The sequence below is a fragment of the Grammomys surdaster genome, unplaced genomic scaffold, assembly GCF_004785775.1.
Source record: "Grammomys surdaster isolate TR1022 unplaced genomic scaffold, NIH_TR_1.0 126391, whole genome shotgun sequence".
NCBI lineage: Eukaryota > Metazoa > Chordata > Mammalia > Rodentia > Muridae > Grammomys > Grammomys surdaster.
Genome location: NW_021621185.1, coordinates 1,130,244 through 1,150,497, shown reverse-complemented (window position 1 = coordinate 1,150,497; position 20,254 = coordinate 1,130,244). Strand labels below are relative to the sequence as shown.

The following is a 20,254-nucleotide window of genomic DNA, read 5'->3' as shown; positions in this document are numbered from 1 at the left end:
GTGGAGTTGGGCCTCAAGTCAAATCAGACATGATTTGACCACTCCCACATGTTCTGTGCTACTATTGCCTCAGCACATCTTACAAGCAGGACATGTAGTAGGTCAAAGTTTTTGTGGCTGGGTTGGTGTCCATGTAAGCTAACGAATGATTTCCTAATAAAATATCTTCTATGCTTACAAGAAATTTGTTTGCAAGAGCAGAATTAAATCCATGATTGACTGAGGGTTCAAAATGCATAGGGCTCTAACTCATTAGGCACAATGTAATGACTGAACCCAGCAGTTATAATCTATTCAAATGTAACATTTCTGTGCCTTATCCAACTGCTACTGATAGTTTCACACATGCAACTTGTATAGGAAACAAGCAACAATAATATAGGTATTTCAACTAGCTTAATGTCATGTTTGAAAACTGTTTATATTAAAATATTTTTAAGGGCCTGGAGAGATGGCTCGGTGGTTAAGACCACTGGCTGCTCTTACAAAGGTCCTAAGTTCAATTCCCAGCAACCAGATAGGGGCTCACAGCCATCTGTAACTGAATGATTTCATCTTTTGGTATGCATGAAAATGGGGCACTAGTATGCATAAAATAAATCTTTTTAAAAAAAAATTTTTAAATACTATTTTCTCACATCTTTAGCCTTATAGCTGATAGTGACTTTTCTAAATAAAAAAAAAAGAATAAAACATACTATGAACTTTTAAATGCTATCTCATAGTTCTTAGAGGAATTTAATATTTAGTATAAAAGTGGCAATATAAAAAATTTTCATACTTGAAACTTGATGTCTATCTCCAAATTATTTCATTTTATTATAATTCAGTAGAACTTAGATTCGTGTATTTCTATAACAGACTTGTTGATTATTCATTAAATTTGTGTAGTCCTGGTATTTGAAGTGAAAATGATTCTAGCATTGGCTCAATGGGTAATGTTACTTGCCTCACAATCCTGAATTCCTGAGTTCAGTCCCTGAAATCCATAGTGAAAGAAGAAAACTAAGTACACAAAGTTGTCCACTGACATCTATTTGTGCACAGTGGAATGCGCACACACACACACACACACACACACACACACACATACACACATACACACATACACATACACCATATTGCACATACAATAATATTAAAATTTTTAGAAATACAAACAAGCCTGTATTTGGCTTGTCAAAATAACAAATTTGTCTTCCTTACTATATTCCTGCTAAGTAATATCCACAGAAGCCTGAGATTTCCTCCTGATTTTAATATAAATAGTGCCTGAATAAAAGACCTGATAGCTTCAGATCAAATTTTCTCTTGTTATAAGCTATGGTTAAAAGCTAGAAACCTATAAAATATTAAACATTTTTTTTACATGACGGTTTAATGAACATTCTTAATCTGGAATCCTAAATATCCACAAATCCAAAAGTTATTGGCCACCATAATTCCACAATTGGAACGTTTCATAGCTGACCTCATAAACAGATCTCAAACAAAACAGGTGAAATTACATCTACAATATGTACAGAAGGTATATATGAACAAATAAGTTCCATATTTGGATTTGCATACCGTTCTTAGAGTATTATTTTGTATTTATAGATAACTTCAAACTCAAAAAAATATCTGGATCCGGAAACAATTAAGAGTCCTAGTGGTTTCAGATGACAAATTCCATCATTGTGTGTGTAATGAGAGGCCTAGGATAGATGGAGAAAGAGGTCATTTGTTAGTATTCTTTCACTACCAACATATCCTGTAGTTTTAATCATGAACCTCTCAAAAAAAATAGTAAAAGTAAGCATTAAAAATAGAAAAGTTTTGTATTCTTAATGTTTCAGTAACATTTTCCCATCTTTTTACTAGGTTTTCAAACATGAACTGTCTTACTTACTGACTGGAATCCTTGGCGCAGCAGTAGATTACTGGATCTTCCTTGGTATTCAAATGGGTAGAAATGTGATCCGACATATGTCTGATGACTTAGGAAGTTATATTTCTCTTTCCTGTGATGGTAAGTGTATTTTTGTTATGGTTACATTTTTAATCACTCATTATGAAAATTAGTTTCAAGTAACTTTAAGGTGTCTATTCTTCAATGTATATTCATACGAAGTTTTCTTTGAAATAATACACAGAGACAATATGAAAAGGAGTGAGAAATTTTTCTATAGTGTTCCCATACAAAGTGCTTCAAAAAACTTATAATGTCTAAGCATTTAGACATAATTGAACTTGTATTACATTAAAAAATTTTAAACATAAGTTTTTGAGAATTTCATGAGTACTCATTTTATTCCATTTCAGTCCCACACACTCCCACTTAAATTTTCTCCTTATTGTTGTTACATGTGTATGTGTATATATGTATAAAACCCAGGATAGCAAAAACAGTTCTTAACAATAAAAGAACTTCTAGGGGAATCGCCATCCCTAACATCAAACTGTACTACAGAGCAATAGTGTTAAAAACTACATGGTATTGGTACAGAGACAGACAGATAGATCAATGGAATAGAATTGAAGACACATGGACGCTTGACCTTTGACAAAGAAGCCAAAAATATACAATGGAAAAAAGAAACTATCTTCAATAAATGGTGCTGGTCTTACTGGCAGTCTGTATGTATAAAAATGTAAATAAATCTATATTTGTCACCTTGAACAAACCTCAAGTCCAAGTAGATCTTGGAGAAGACTTTCTTAGTTGTCTGTGTTTCTTCTGTAGGAACCTTGTGAGATCCTTCCCATCCATGCTGGGATGTCAACTGGAGTTCTCACTGTGCAGGTCTTGTTTAGGGTACCATATTGTTAAGATTTCTTGAATATCTGTCATATAGAGAGGGGAGATTATATATATATATATATATCATCTTAGACATTCCAAGGTCTCAGGCTCTTACAGTCTTTCTGAACCCTCTTTTATGGTGTTCCCTGAGCCTCTGCCATAGAAGTTATGATGTAAGGGTATTGATTGGGGATGGGCTTCTCCCCCACAGATATTTTATACAATATTTATATTTTATAAATATTATATTTTATATTTTAAACAATTATGGATTTCTTTGAAGGTCTCTGGGATGAGGGATGAGAGCTACACTTACTGGTGGATATTAGGTTTGGTATTTTGAATACTCTTGAAGTTTGGTCTGTTGCTATCAATTATAATGCTAAATTCTATACCTGAAGGTCTAGGCCTACAAGTGAATTCTCTCATTTACAAGGTTTTGTTGTGCAAACCTTGTTCTTTAATTTTAAAACTGTTGGTTAAATAAAATTGGCTACAGCTAGAGGGATTAGAGGTGGGTGGGTTTTTCAAGGAGAAGAGTGGTAAAGAGGAGAAGGAAGAAGAACTGGAAGGGAGGAGGAAGCTGCCATGAGAGGAGATGGACCACAAGTTTGATGGACAGACTGTTAATTTGTACTACTTAATTATCCTAAACAGTTTGTAATCACTGCTATTAAAGGGACTGGGAGTAAACCTTGTAGTTTTAAATGAGTTGCATAAGCACAATGCCTATAGAAAAGTTGAGACATACATATATTATGTTGTAACAAAAATAGTCTAAAATGGTTATACAATGACTTATACCAATGAAAACATAAACCTATCTATATTAGTATACAAAATTTTGTACTAATGTCACAAAATGTAACCTTGTTTTTGTATTAATATACACAATTCTGTACCAATGTAGATTATGGCTATAAAATGTTGTTTGGTTTAAGAGTACCCCTATTTGTCTAATTTCTTACAATATTTCTATATCCCTACTTTTCCTTACCTAATAAAGGAAAGGAAGGAAGGGAGGGAGGGAGGGAGGGAGGGAGGGAGGGAGGGAGGGAGGGAGGAAGGAAGGAAGGAAGGAAGGAAGGAAGGAAGGAAGGAAGGAAGGAAGGAAGGGTATCCCTGAGTCTAAACTCCCTATTTTCTTTTCTCCCTGCCCAAGACCATGTCATCCCTTAAAATAATAACATCTATAATTCATAAAATGACCAAAACCATCCACCCCAACTTAAGAAACTGAGAACAATGGCCTTCTTACAATTGCTTCCTGATGAATTGGTGTGAAAATTTCCTTTTGGAATTTTTTTTGGAATTTGGTGGGGGGCAATAAATTAGAAAATTGTTTAGTCTTAAGAAAACTATTTTGCTCATGTATGAATTACTTTGGAAATTGTCCTGATATGCATTTTTAAAAGAACCTCTTATTTTGGGGTCTATTCTTAACAGTATTATGCATAATTTCTATATTCTTCCTGCTCTCCATCATTTACTTTTTGTTTTGAAGCTTCTTAAAATAAATGAAAGGAAGGATATTATTTAGACAGTTTGCCAACAGAACTCTTTTTAGCAAGCACTTCAGGAAATATTCTAATCAGATCTAATCTAATCTTTCCAGTCTGCAGAATGAGAAGGCTTCCCTGAGACCTGACATTTCCTACCTGCATAAACAGTTTCAGAACACCTAGCTGTTCCTTTGCTCCCTGCTTCATACCAGTAGCCTTACATTTTTAACTTCTTAAACTGCCAGTTTAAGAAATGTGAAATTATATAATCCAGATTCTAAATAAGTAGCTGTAATGAAAACTAAACACACACATATGTAGAATTGATTTCTTAGGTTTCAAGTTATGGAATGGGTAAACCGTTGTCTTAGTTAGGGTTTTTTTGCTGTGAAGAGACACCATGACCATGGCACATTTCTTTAAAAAAAAAAAAAAAGCATTTGATTGGGGCTTGCTTACAATTTCAGAGATGGAGTTTATTATTGTCATGGAAGGAAACATGGCAGCATGCAAGTAGACATGGTGCTAAAGAAAGAGCTGGGAGTTCTACCTCTTGATCCACAGGCAGCAGGAAGAGCGTGTTTGCCACACTGGGAAGCACAGGAGACCTCAAAACCCACTCCAACTGTGATACACTTCTTTCAACAAGGCCACACCTAGTCCAACAAAGCTATACCGACTAATAGTGTCACTCCCTGTGAGCCAAGCAATCACACATAATGAGTCTATGGGACAATTCTTATTCAAACCACCATCATTTAAAGGTTTTTTTTTTCTTACATGTATTTCTAAAAATGATCCAAATTAATATCTTTCTAAGTTTTTTCTCAAGAAAGCTTAGTGTTTAATATTTGTCAAGAGACATGAATATAGTAGTCTTAAGCACCTTTTTTGTATTCAAAACATAATTGAAGTATTTATCACTGAGATTTTAGAACAACAGAACTATCCATGTATTTTAGTAATGTCCTGTTAGAATCTTTATGAAGAATCTTCTTGAACATTATTGTTTGCCAGTCTCTTTTGTTGCTGTTGCTGTTGCTGTTATTCCTCTCTGGTTATTCCCACCTGTTTTGTTTGGGTTTGTTTTCTTTTCTACATTTCTTTGCATTATTCTGTAGTTCAATTACTTTCTTTGTATTTTCTGACTCATTAGTAAAGATAGATGATTTGGCCATTGTGTTGTTTTCATTTTAAGATAGAGATCCACCTTCCCCATTCACATTTAGTATAGTTGCTGAAGGATATCATTGTTTTATGAGAACTAAGGCAGTATGTATTTCAGAAGTCAGGTATAATCCTTTCTTCTTTTCATTAGTAGATCTCATGGCCATCAGTTCTACATCAAAGCTTTAGTATTTTTTTTCACAACACTTCTGAAAGCTATCTGAAATTTGATTTTATCCTAATTGAAATTCTTTAGAGATTAGCATTACCTGGGGTTTAGAGTTCCCATTTATGTAAAATATCTAAATACCCCTTGCTCTTTAGGCGTAAGAAATTGTAGTAAGAAAACAACCTTACACAAAATAATAACATATAATGGCCATGTTCCAATAACATTTTGTTTATATTCCATTTGCTGTTCTTTGAGTTAAACCAATTTCTTTCTTATGTCTTTGATGGGATAGAAAACATGTCATTCCAACAATCTCAGGTTCATACAGATGGCCCTGGCTAAATTGGTGGATGCTAAAAACAAAAAGCAGACATGACCATATGCTGGTGACTAATAGATAGGAGGTAGCTAGTATGGCTGTGAAGGAGCTAAGCATTGTATACATATATGACATTGACAAAGGATCGGTTGAATTATTAAAAAATGTGAATTTATATCAAAACATAATTTTTCATATCTCAGGATCCTGTGTGCCCTTTTTATACATGTCAGTATATTTTCCTGATATTTTTATAATGTTTTGCTTTTTTAATGTTTTGTGCTAATTTTCCTGTTTTGTTCTTTCTATAGTTCGGACACCTTAAATAATTTTTATATTTACTAATTATTTCAGTCAGAGTATTTCCACTTCACTCATCCACGCCACAAATTATTATTTATATTGTAGCAGGAATTCAAGTGCACTCTCTATATAATGGAGAAGGGCACAAACAAAAAAATGGTCCTCATTGTTTCAGAACTTTCCAGGAAGTGTTTTGAATGCTGAAATTAGTTTACCATGTTTACCAAGAGTCTTCTCTCAGTCAGGAGATCACCGTGCTGTACAGAAGCCGTTAATTTCACGAGGTTCCATTTGTCAGTTGTTGCCTTTGTTTCCTGAGCAGTCAGTTGTACACAGAAAGCTCTTCCTGTGCATGTATCATCAGGTTTTTCCTAACAGTCTAGAGTTTGACGTCTTTCATTAAGGTGTATGTTCACTTGGAGTTGATGTTTGATGTGAGATAAGGATCTAATTTCATTTTTTTACATTATGTATATAGTATTTCTGGCGCTAGCTCTTAAAGGCATCTATCTATGTCAAAAACTAGTTGACTTTAGGAGCCTAAACTCCTTTCTGGGATTTTCTTTTTTATTCCATTGATCTATGTATCACAACTTTCTTATATCATGTCTTGTTATTTAATGGTAGCTCTTTTAGTATCCTATTGGTTATCTCATTGTTTGTCATTCCATTGTTTTATTTATGCTGCTATTTTTTAACTTTTTATTGATTCTTTGTGTATTTCACCTCATGCACCCCAATGCCGTTCATGTCCCCATCCCTCCATATCTGCCCTCTGCCCTTGCAACCCCCCAAAGAAAATAAACAAACAAACAAACAAATATTTAAAAAATAAATCTGGCTGCAGTATGTCACACAGGTTTGTCCAGCAGCTTTACTTTCAAATGTTCAGTACAATGAATCACTGACATGGTTGAGGCCTCTGGCTTCTGCTATGCTATCAATACTGAATCCTCTTGGACTCCTCTCAGATATCCATGAGGACCAGCCCCTTCATACACTCCAGCAGTTCCTAGATTGGGTAGACGTTATGGTGAACCACCAACTTATAGCCTTGGTGGTGGTTGTTCAGCCCATAAGCTCTCCTGTTTGTGGCAGCTAGCAAAAGGCAGGACTGGCTCTACCGCCTCCTGGGCTCAAGCCATCTAGTCCAGCTCTTCAGCACTGCTAGAGATGGGGCCAGCTCTCCTGCTCTCAAAACTCTGAGCCAGCTCTCCCTCACCAGCAAGGAGTGGGGCCAATCACCCCATTCGGGAGCAACTCTGCTGTGCTGCCCAGGTGAGATGCAAGGAGAGCCTGCTCCTCTGAATGTGTGCTGCTATTTACATAGAAAGTTTAGCAGAAAATTGGTGTCATTGACTGGATGACATGGGAATCAGCTACCTGATAAAATGATGTTGTTTGTTTTTCAAATGCTGGCATGTGTACCATAAAAAAATTTCTTTTGAAAAACAAGGAGCAGTGTATGCGTATGATATATAATATATATAAATATATATTTATAATTTTAAGTGTTTCATATAAAATGTTTATATAAAACCATCTATAGTGGTTTAAAATTATAACTAAAGTTTATTGGCTTAAGAAATGTCACTCAGTTGAGCACAATCCACAGTGAAGATATGGGGAAATGTATAAGATGTAGCAATAACTATTTTTACTTGTTTTTATAGACTTTTCTTCAAAAGAACTAGAGGTCTTCATTTGTTCCTTTCCATCTTCCTGGCTTCAAATGTTTGTTGCAGAAGCAATCTTTAAAAAGCTGTGCTTCCAGGGCCCCACTAGTGCGTGCACTGAGCCACTCTCTCTTCAGAAAATAGTAAGCCCCTCCCTACTCAGGGCATTGTGTTTGTTTTGTTTCTTTTTCTAAGATGTTAGTTCATGAGTTCAGTTTAAATTCTTAGTTATTTCTCATAAGTAGACAAAACACAACTTACAAATCTTCCAGTACATTAAGGAGCCGGGTTTTTTTGTTTGTTTTGCTTTTTGTTTTTGTTTTTTTTCTCAAAAATACACTAGTGTGACACTGCAGAGATGGCTTCATGGTTAATATCACTTGCTGTCCTTTCAGAGGACCCAATTTCAGTTCCTAGCATGTATGGATCTTCTGACTTCAGGCACACTGGTGTGCACCCACCCACTAAACACACTCACTCACACACACACTTTAAATAATTAGTAAAAAATAAATCTTTTAAGGAATAGATTTAATTATTTGGGGGAAATAGTATAAAAAAGTTTTTCTGACTTTTGCCGTAATATATCTTTTAAAACTATATCCAAAAATCTGTTAAATATGATATCTGAAAAGGAAACCTTGGAAAGATGTGTCCTACATACATATATGTATATATAAGCTGCATTTGTTTCCACTCTTTTGTCTTGGCCATGGTAGGTCCTAAGCTCTAATGCTGTAGTGCTGCTGCAGTCACTGTTTGTTGTGATACTGGGCAAAGGGCTTTGTAACAGGGCTGGATAGGACACTTCATCCCTTCTCCCATTTATGCTGGACTTACCTTTCTCTTGAAGAAATCCATTAGTAAAACAGAAATAACAAATTATCTTTTGACTATTAAGTCTTTTAAGTATAAAAATATGTAAATCATCAAAAGTTGGATACGAGACTCAATCAAAAGAACTTTCCTAAGTGAGTATTAAAATTGAACTGGAAAGTATAATTATTTTCTAAAAGAACTACAAGATATTGACAAAATAATTACTTAAATAATCACACAGAACTGACAATGTTAATATTTAGTCATATTTGGAGAAGATCATGTAGCAACCTAGTTGTGAAATCAAGAAAATACAATGAGACGTAATAGGAAAATGATGAAGTCATTCCTTTTACTGTCTTTGTAGCTGTGATAATGATATAATATTACTTTGCAACAGATAGATTCTTATTTGCCAGTTTTGGGGAAAATGGACATGTATGGGGCTGGAAAGATGCAGATGCCAAAAAACCTCTGCCAGCGGCCTTGCCTAGAATCTCAAAGAGCATTGCTAATGCTGAACGGTGCAAAGCAGAAACAAGCGGAAGGCCGGCCAGAGCTCCTGTAAGTAGTGCTGTTGTGACAGCTGCACGCTGTTTTGGAATATGGTCTTTTCTCTGAAATGCCTGGTACTTTAGGCTATCTTGGGTTTGTCTACATATGTTGATTGAAAGAAAACTCAATTTTGGACCTATAAATTCGTAAGAGCTGCACTTTTCCTTTACTATACTGCAAAGATCATACTTCCTACTAAGTGCTTCCTCAAAGAAATGAAACAATTAATCAAGTCTCTGTTTCATAAGAATGTTGTCTGAAACAGAAAGTACTACTTTTTTATAGATAATATAAATAAGGCTTTAGATGCATATGAGATGCTATACTTGCTCAAAATGAGAGACATCTTACATAGGAATCTGCACTCTGACATAACGTGCAGCTTTACTTCCTCTTCACACTCTGATGTCCTTGGTCTCCTCCTTGCCCAGCATTCTACACTCATTCACTTTTTGCTGAGCAGTTGGAGAGTCAGACTAATAAAGTAAAAATTAATGCATCAAAATTTGCTCTAATGTAGTTACATCATTTTAAAACTTGGGAATCAGTATGATTGAATGAGTAAGTGGGTTTAAGTTCAAAGCAGGATACATTTTAAAGGAGGAAAAATACTATCTTATGTATGCTGGCATGACTTCCTGAAAAACAAGCTTTTCTTGGTTTTCTTTCTTTTCAGAGAGTTAAACCGTGCTAAGTGTTCCTCATCATTGAGAAAATTGAAAAAGAAGTCAGAAGGAGAATTGTCATGTTCCAAGGAGAATTGCCTCTCTTTGGTTACAAAGATGAATTTTCATAAAACTAACCTAAAAGGTACCCCAAGTGTCTGAGTTAACTTATACTAAGAACTTTTCGTAACTTGTAGTCAGTACTTGGAGATCTCACACATTTGCATTAATGAATGTTTGAACTTAAATATTGGACTAGGTCCCGGAAATACCCTAATGGATAATGTAATATTTTTTTAACTCTGTTGTATACAAGAGAACTGGTCATTTAGTAGCTGATGTAATAGAATATTCCTCCCTTTCTCACCCTGCCTTTCCAGATGCTAAGTGATGTGTGAATCTCCCTGAGCTCATTCCACACTTGCCCTCCTTACTTTGCAATTCCACATCAACCTGTACTGCTTAGGATCAGCATCTTCTGATTTGAAAGTATAATTCATTCTTCATCTCTTTTCAGTCATAGACATTTTGTGAACAAAGAGTGAGGAGTAGGCTATGTTACGTAGCTGTGTTAAGCATATGGGCTCCTTTCTTCTAGGCACTGAGCCCAGACTGAAATGTGTTTGGCTTTTGGTTCTAACTGTACTGCAGCCTAAGTACCTAATGGGTGGTATTGCAAGAATAGTGCTGTAATCCTTTTACTTAGATGTCTTGTAACCTGAAAATGTGTTATCTACAAGGAATCTCTACTTGGATAAACTAAATTGCTAGATTTATAAGTTATTCTGTTTATAAACTATATCATATGTATTAAGTCATGCTATGGGTTAGCTCATGAAAATGGTGACAGCCAAGCTTTTATAATTGCTCCATGGGATAGACATTTATATTCTGAGCCCATGTAGCTCAAAATATGAAGACTATTAGATGAAAATTCAGATACTCACTTCAAAGATCAGTGTCTCTTTTCTTTGTTTTAGTGTTCAGAAGTAAAATGAATATGAATGACTTTAGGCTGAACAGCAGGAGTTGGGAGAGGAAGAAAATTGAGAAATGGAGAAAGACTTGAAGAGACTTTGCATGTAGAAGAAATGTTGATAGAAGTTGCAGAGATAATCTGTAAAATTGAGTAGTATAAAAATGTGCTACTCAGTATTTTGTATAATAGGAACAAATAATGCCATAGTCACTGATAAGTATTTAGCCACTTTCCTTAATGTCAGATTATGACTTAAATATAATCCTAGTTCAAGGAGCAGTGGGGAATGGATGATTTTGGCCAGCAGCAACTTCCTCCATTCCTCCAAGCAAAGCCTGTGCTGTTCTATGTGCTGCTGCTGTTCAGCTTTAAATGGTACTTAGGTACTTTTTTCGGTGTGCGTGCTTTCGTGCGTGCGTGCGTGCGTGCGTGCGTGCGTGCGTGCGTGCGTGCGTGCATGTGTGTGTGTGTGTGTGTGTGGTGTTTATATTAAGATTTTTCCATTTCTCCCTCTGTGAGGCTGTAGCCAAGCCAGACAGCCTATTGAGAAGCAGCAAACCATCTGTTAATGGATTTGAAGTTCTGAATTATACTTGAGTATGTAGAGGCACTTGTGCTTAGCCAGAAACATTCATTTGAATTAAGCTATAAATGCTGTATAAGAAAGAGCCATACATGGTAGCTTAGATTCATGAATAAATTTAAGAGAGGGCAGTTGCACTTTAAAACTTTTATTGCTACAAAACCAAGGTTTTTTTTTTTTTGGTGTTCTCTGATCATTTGAGGTTTTTATAGCAGGAATGAAGCGTTAAACCTTGAACTGGGAAAGACAGTTCCTGTGTTCAAGCTTTCATTGTAGCATTTCCTTGCTGAACTGCTGACAGAACAGAAGCTCGGATTGCTAGGGCTCTTCTCACCCACCTCTCTTTTTCTTTATCTTTTTCTTTTTTTCTTTTTTTTTTTTTTTAATTCAAGAGCTATTTAAACCAGCTGGAAGGGGAACCCCACAAATGATTGGCATGGGTCCAGACTTTCTAGTTCCTGGTCTTTATTATTTTCTTTAGTTGATTCTTGTCTTCTTTGGAATAATCTATTAATTTTTTATGTCAGGGGAAACAGCTCTGCATAGAGTTTGCATAAAAAACCAAGTGGAGAAATTGATTATTCTTCTCTCTCTGCCAGGAGTAGACATCAATGTTAAAGGTAAGTTCTCTAAGTCTTTGTGCTCTCATTCAGCATCTTACTATTTATTACACAAAATAGTTTTATATCATATTAAGAAAAATCATTTAAGTAAATTTACCAAACATTTAAAAATAGTTACCAGCCAAACTGAGGTAATTCATTATGTGGTAACTTAGAGCTAATCATACTTTAGTAGCAATTCTCTGGTCGTATTCCAACGTTGATGTTTTAAAACTGCTTTTTATTTATTTTCACTTTTAAGTAGAACTATGATTCCACTGAGTTTATTATCGCCAATGCTGTTTTCATATATGAAGCTCCTACAGAGTGATTGGAGGGGACTTGTGGAATATCAATACTTTGCAGCTGACAGTACTTCTGCTGTTTTAAAACTTGCCTTGATTTCTAATTTAGACAATGCTGGCTGGACGCCTTTGCATGAAGCCTGTAACTATGGCAACACAGAGTGTGTCCAGGAAATTTTGCAACGTTGTCCAGAGGTAGATCTGCTCACTCAAGTGGACGGAGTGACTCCTTTGCATGATGCACTGTCAAACGGACATGTAGAAATTGGCAAGCTGCTTCTACAGCACGGGGGTGAGTGTGTTTGTGTTAAATGGCTTTTGATAAATTCTCTAGCTGTTTGATGAATCCCGTCGAGGCAGATAACACTTTATATTTAAAAATCTGTAAGAGAAGATGCTTTTATAGTTTATAAAATAAAATATAATTAAAAAGTAAAGACAAAGTGTTCTAAAATATAGCCACTAATATAGCAACTAATTGTATTAGTTGTTGTAAGAATCATTTTCTAATATATATACTGTTAAAACATATTAAGATTCATGTATGAAAGTATATTTTTGCAGTTGAAGGTATTGGTTTTAAATATTCCTTTAACTTAATGTATATGATATCTTTGTGAACTGATAATTTCTTAAAGCTTGTTAGTAAGTGGATTCAGTGCTTCTTGTGAGTACTTTGGTTTTCCATTCCTTTTTTATTACATATGTATGCAGTGTGGATGTACGTATAACTGTCTAAGCTAATATTGTCTGTATAAGACATTCCTTTATAGAGTATGGAAAAAATAGCCTCGGATATTTTCATTCGTATTTGCCATCAACTGTGTTGAAGTGGATACTCAGGTGGTGTTACGTACAGCGCAAGGCTTTCCATCTCTGTCCACTGCTTTTTCTGATTCTTTCATCTTTAGCTTCAGCAACTCCCTTTTTAGTGACATTCTGCATCTGAGCTATTACAGAATTGCTTCAAACATTCAAACTAATTTGTGTCTTAAAAAAGTAACTCTGATAACTCTCTTGTAATGTGAAAAACACAAACATTTGTGTGAATCTATTGGTTTTGTGTTATTTTAACTTAGATTTTGTGTTTTATGCTGTAAAAAAAGCATTTCATTCTGCATAAAAACAAAAGGCATATTCTCAATGTGTCTTTTTTTTCCTGTGAGTATCTAAGAAAGCATGGATATATTGCATGATGGCTTGAGAAACTTGGTTATTTATAGTCTTCTTCTGCCCCCTAAAGGCCTAAATGTGTGTGTTTTACCAACACTGTTTCATAATTGATATATTTTTAGTTCTTTTACCTTTTTTAAAAATACTGTTAGTTTTATAAACCCAATGCTTTCTCTATTAAGTATTCTGGTGTTTTCTACTCAAAAAATTTAATCTGACATGCAAGCCAATATTCATTTCTGTATCAAATAATATAAATGATATAAGAAGTATTGTTTAATGAAATCCAGCTGATTAGATAGTGTAATATTAAATCAGCTATGCTGATTTAGCTAACAGAATAGTATGTGGGTTAGTCTCTGATATAGGAGAGAAAACCCACTTGTACTTATATTTGTCAAGGTTCATTGACTAAATTACATCTGTGTTGGTGGTGTTTTTTGATGTTTGTTTGTATTAGGTTGTATATTTGTTGACTTACCTAGTCAGACTCTGAGTTTGAATCTTTATATGGTTTGACATTATCACTATAGCAGCTATATAATCTATTCATTTCAAGTCTTTCAGTGTTGCAAGCAATAATTTCAAGAATATATATTGCTAAAACTGTGTTTACTTCAGGTACTTGTAATGTTTTCCAAACAGAAATAAGTCAGAGTATTTTACTTTTGTTTTGAGATGTTAACAAAATGATAGATAATACAGTTTTCATTTGGAATTCTTTTTTTTCCCCACAAATTATCCATCAGTCATATACCCTTTATATTTGTGGTTATAGTCATCATTAAGAGTTTTAGCACTTAATAATCTATTCTTTCTGATGGTACAGTGTTACAATGTCTCCTCCTATACTTTCATGTCGCTGCTTACATGTTTATGAGTGACTGCATAAAAGATCATAAGCTGTGATTGACAAGTGTACAGAGCATACTGCACCTTGTTATGAACAGTTGCTTTGCACTTCTGTCATCCTCTAATACTCAGAGGAGGACCTGGAGTCCTGAACATTTCAATACTTTGCAAGTACTAACTCTGACTATAGGCAGACTTTTCCGGTTTTGGTTTTGGTTTTAGTTTGATAGATCAAATATTGAGTTTGATTTAGAAAACTAACTTTGAAGTGTTTATGACTCCCTTGCCTTTGTGGACAGTAAACATTAGAAGGCTAAAGTGAAAATTGTACTGTATTTGTGCAGGGTCTTTATAGTTTTCACATTGCCAGAGTATTGATTTCACATACTCAGTAATGGAAAAGAGATAGTCTTTTTTTCTTCTTTCTAAGCTTCTGATTAATGCATTTTATTAATTTCTTCTGAGAGTACTGAAATTCTTGTCCTTAATTGGAAGCAGGTAAAGTTTTAAAAGCTGTTTTCACTTATCATATAGACCATGTTTAAGCAGAATTCATTAGTCAGTTGACTAGAATTTTCTGTCTGTAAACACACCTTTATTGGTCTGTATGGGCAGTTACAATATATGTAGGCAGCTAATCAGTAGCAAGTATGATAAGCAGAGGCCTGGGAGGCCTTTCTTTTTCTGGGGCAGGGGAAGAAAGCAGCAGTTAACCTGGCAAATAAAAATGTTTTACTACTAACATTTTACATTTTTTTTCCCCACAGGCCCAGAACTTTTACAGCAGAGGAACTCTAAGGGAGAGTTGCCCTTGGATTATGTGTTGTCCCCTAAAGACAAGGAAGAGCTATTTGCTATTACAAATATAGACGATACAGTGGACAACTTTCATGCTAAGACACAGAAACATTTTTATCACCAACAGCTTGAATTTGGTTCATTTTTACTTAGTAGGATGTTGATTAACTTTTGTTCAATATTTGATTTATCCTCAGAATTCATCCTAGCTTTCAAAGGGTTAGGTCATCTAAGTGAGTTGCTTATGGCATGCAGTCGTGATACAGAACCCACAAATGCACATGCTGACTGGTTACTGGATGTTTATGCTAGGAATATAAAGACATTAAAGAAGCTTCCAAGTGTTCTTAAAGAACTACCTGAGAATCTAAATGTATGTCCTGGAGTGCATACTGAGGCCTTATTGGTGACACTGGAAATGATGTGTCAGTCAATCACAGACGTGTCATGATGCCAGATAATGTGAGTCATATTTCTGAACATGCAACATACTTTGTCACTTAGTAGATCCATAGCTTTTGGAAAAATATTAATTTCAGTTTTTCACTGAAAGCAAATTTTCATAGCACTTATAAAACATCTACAGATCTAAAATATGGGCTCAGGATTTAACTCAGAAAAGATACAATAATAAAATGAAGTAGTTTTGTTTGGTATAAAATGCTTTCACTGATTTTTAAAAAGTAAATTTGTTCTTCAAATATTTATTTATATTGTATATGTATTGTATATGTAGAAAATTAACTTAATTTTTTTTCAAATCAAAATGTTCTTTCCTCTGAGTGCTGTAGGTCTTAAAATCATGGCAAGGATATTCATTTAAATGTACATCTATATACTTGTAAAAGTTGTTTCTTCTTTATAGGCCAGTGTTTAAGATGCATTTGCTGTTATGTGTTTCTAAAATAAACCTTTCTAGGACTTTAAATTGTTTCATAGTCTTTAGTTTTTAAATGCTAAATGAACTACACAGTTTAACAGTTCAGGTCTTTTTTGTGTTGTATTCTAACAGAGCATGCATGAAGCAGGTTTTTGTTAACTTAAATCTATCAGTGGAAACATTTTATTGCATACTAAGTTTTACTATTATAATTAAAATTTACAAGTAAGTTAGCAGTGGAATAATACGTCTGAGGCATTTGAAATTTTAATATCCAGTATGAATTTTCAGAGTATTTTTGGTTTTTTAATATAAACTAATTTTGATATAATATATAAGCTAATTTTTTATATAAACTAGTACTTTATAACTTAAAAGACAGAATGTGAATATTAACTTACAAAGTTGTAGTTCCTTCACTGGGGAGTAAGTCACATGGGGAATAATTACAACTTACATTTAGATGTAATAGATGTAATGAAATAGCATAAAAACTTTTTTTTTAATTTACTTAATCTGCCAAAGTACCAGGAAACATGAGTTATTAGTCACTGGGGAGGCTGAGTTGGGGAAATGACTGAGTTTGTGTCAGACTAGACTACGGTATGACCCTGCCATGAGAACGAAAAAGGACACAGAATAGGTAAAGTGGGAGGAGGGAGAGCAAAGAGAGGAACCAGGAATAGCCATTTCATGTCACCCATGCAGGCAGGAGAGTGAGTAAAAGGAACACTAACCTGAGAACAGGCTTTGGCTCAGCTAGTGTTGGCCTTTGGAGAGTTTGTTTTTAACCAAATTACAAAGACTTTTTTCTGTTTTTGTTTTCTTACATACTAAATGTAAATATATATTTATCAGGCAGTATTTATGATACAATGTCCAGAAATACTGAGATGTCTCCGAAATGTCTTCCTGTAAACACTGATTGTTTCACAAGCACAGGACCCTGTATTCCATGCTGAGTGAAAAATGTGGTGCATTTTAACTTACAATGAAGCACTTCAGCATTCCAGTATTTGTTCTTTTGTTTCTTGTATTTGTATTTTAAAAAAAACATAGTGTTGTCTTAAACCTATCTTAGAGGTCAAAAGGAAGAAATTGTAAACACTTAAAGTACTGAGTATTAACTTTAAGTTGGAGATTTTCCCCCAGGAGTTCTTTTATTGTTAAGACTTGGTGGGTTTTTTTTGGGGTGGGGAAGAAGAATTGTTTTTACTATCCTGGGTTTTTTGGTTTTTTTAGTTGAAATTGAGAACTACTCTTTCCATGTCTTTGAAGAATTGTATTGGAATTTTGATGGGGATTGCATTGAATCTGTAGATTGCTATTGGTAGGATGGCTATTTTTACTGTTAATTCTGCCAAGCATGAGAGATCCCTCCATTTTCTGAGGTCGTTTTTGATTTCTTTTTGAGAGACTTGAAGTTCTTATCATACAGATCTTTCACTTGTTTGGTTAGAGTTACCCCAAGATATTTTATATTATCTGTGACTATTGTGAAGGGTGGTTTTTCCCTGTTCTCTTTCTCAGTCTATTTATCATTTATATAAAGGAAGGCTACTGTTTTATGTATTTATGTATTTAAGTGCTGAGTTATGCCATTCTTCCCTGTGTCCTTCCAGAGTAGAGAGCACAGCTCCATGGGATTGTTGAAGAGACAAACAGAAGCAGGGCCCATCCACAGTATCAGTGAAGATCAGAGGATTTGCTGAGTTGTTAGGGTTTGGCTTTCCTCAGGGCGGTTTATTGGCAGTTGTTAGAAGGAACGTCAATGAAGTTTCTGTGTTCTTAATTTTAGTTACACTATACAGGATAAAGTATTCAGTGTATATTTTCTGTACTTTACTACAAATGACCAGGCAAAATTAGTTCTTCTAGTATGAAACAGTGGCAAATATTATTTTAAATTCAACATTTTTTGAAAATGTAACAAGTGGTGTACTTCCCAAGAGCTGACTACAACAGATGATAAAAAGCTTACCATATGAGAAGGTAAATTAGAATTAAACACATTCGGATGTGTTTTCTTAGATGCTGTGGGACGAAAATTAGTTTTGTGTGTTTCTGGAATTTTTAGTAACTGTACCCTACTGGATATAATTTTTAAATTGAAACACTGAGTTTGATAGTATAATCATTTGATAAATATTACTGTGGTGATTTATTTTAGAATAAATAGGCAGTTGATGGGCTTTTGAAGTCTTAGTGCTCATTCTTAGACAAATATAACCACATTAATGCTAGAATACTTCCATGAATACTAGAAAATATGTGTGCTTTGCTTGATGGAGTCATAGGAAAATAAATAGCTTTATGTGAAAATAGATTCCTAATAGGTCATACAGCCTTGTGCCAGTGGTGAACTCAGTAAGAGTTGTCAGTGCTGCTCCTTAGTCGGTAGGGAAGAGCCTTCAGTGACTGACAGGAGGGTCTTACTGCCTTCCTCACCGATTTTATCTCATATTGAGATGGACCCTACAAAACTCAGAATGATCATTATTTTTGTATTAAATGTGGATTGAGTTAGAAAGGTCAGTTGCAGCCTTATTGGAAAGGGCCAGTTTGTGTGAGAACTAGACATGGAATAGTTAACTATTCCATGTAAATCAGATTATGTTATCAGAAAGTCCATCTTAGAGGTTAAAATGAATTGCAGAAGGAAGATCTATTTTGTTACTTCTCTGATACAGGTTTTTGTTACTTCTCTGATACAGGTTTAGAAATTATCAGGTGCTAAATTACTTAGAAAAAGTTAAGTTGGTTCTGAGCAAACTTTCAGTGCACTGATATCCTACTGAAGGAAGACTTTTAGGGGAATGTTTCATAAGACTTTCTAATATCAATAATCATTAAAGATTACTCTTACAGTAAATTCTGATCTTACAGAACATATACAGTTATGCCTTTAATTCCTAACTCTAGTTTGAGAACACAGCCAACATAAATATATCACATTTGTTTATTAAGATGTAACGTTACTTAAATTGTTAGGGAAAAAAAATTCGGTGAAATTGTTTGAATAAAAGCTTAGAGATTTACAAATATAAGTGACTAGCTTTCTTTAGATTATGGTCTGTTTGCGTTTTTTTTTTATGTTGTAAGCTGTTTATGATTACATATATTTGAAATCATTGTAGCTTCTTTTAGAACAGTTATATATAATTTTGATTACCAATGCATATATAATTTTGATTATAAATGAATTTACATCAGCCTGTTTTTAAAGGCTTGAACTGAGTACAACCCTTAGTCCTAAATATGAATGATTTTTTTAAAATGATAGTTTTATTGTTGAAGATATAACTATATTTATATATTTTTAAGATAAATACAGTGAACTCTTTCTGGGTTTTAAAAGTGTGGGCTTATTAATAAAAATCAACAGTATTATCAGAGTGACTAGTGATCAGTTATTCAGTAATCATAATAAAAGGTGTATGTTATTTATATATAACATGGAACATTGGGATATATTGCCTTTAACAAGTGTAGGATCAAGAAAGGCTACTTTTTAAGCATCTGTACTTAGTTCTGTCCAATTATAATTGAAATATTTTCTACATTCAAATATTTTTTCCTTGATAAATCTGATCACCTTTCTCCAAATAGTATCAGATTGCAAGTGAACACGTGATAAGTTGTGATTATTGATAAGAAATGGGTTAGTACTTTGGACTCTAAGATTTAATTCTTTCAAAATATATTTAGCACTTGCCAACCAGCTTTGAATTTACATCAATCATCCTATCATTTCTTCTTGGTAGATGAACTGAAATGGCCAATGTTTCTCCATTCTTTTGTTCCCAGTCATGTTGGGGGGGGGGGCGATCATTAATATTAAAATGGTAAAAGAGCTTAGTTTGCTCTCAAGTGACTTCACAGCATCTATATCAGGTCAGGAATGGTTTATGTCTGTATGCTTGATGAATTTATAATGGGCTTTTAGTTTTCTTGGGGGTATATCTATGTTGGGTATCTGGCTTTCCCTTAAAAATGAACTTTTCTGGTTTGCATTGTTTATCTTTTACAACAATCATGAAATTACTGGTTATTAAGTAGAATTTTGTAAAATTAATATGTACATTTTAAAATACTTCATTTAAAAAAATAAAATTGGAA

General features: G+C 34.2%; 1 protein-coding gene across 3 annotated transcripts in view; it reads left to right on the top strand.

Moving 5' to 3' along the window:
* The window catches only part of Slf1 (SMC5-SMC6 complex localization factor 1), a 74,791-nt gene extending 58,608 nt beyond the window's left edge, over positions 1–16,183 (top strand). For all 3 annotated transcript variants that reach the window (XM_028760105.1, XM_028760107.1, XM_028760106.1), the window contains 7 exons: positions 1,864–2,011; positions 7,922–8,067; positions 9,144–9,307; positions 9,975–10,108; positions 12,053–12,145; positions 12,542–12,724; positions 15,225–16,183. In XM_028760105.1, coding sequence (XP_028615938.1) covers positions 1,864–2,011; positions 7,922–8,067; positions 9,144–9,307; positions 9,975–10,108; positions 12,053–12,145; positions 12,542–12,724; positions 15,225–15,706 — 1,350 coding nt within the window. In that variant the 3' untranslated portion in view covers positions 15,707–16,183. The remainder of the gene's footprint in view (positions 1–1,863; positions 2,012–7,921; positions 8,068–9,143; positions 9,308–9,974; positions 10,109–12,052; positions 12,146–12,541; positions 12,725–15,224) is intronic.
* Positions 16,184–20,254: the final 4,071 nt, after the last annotated feature.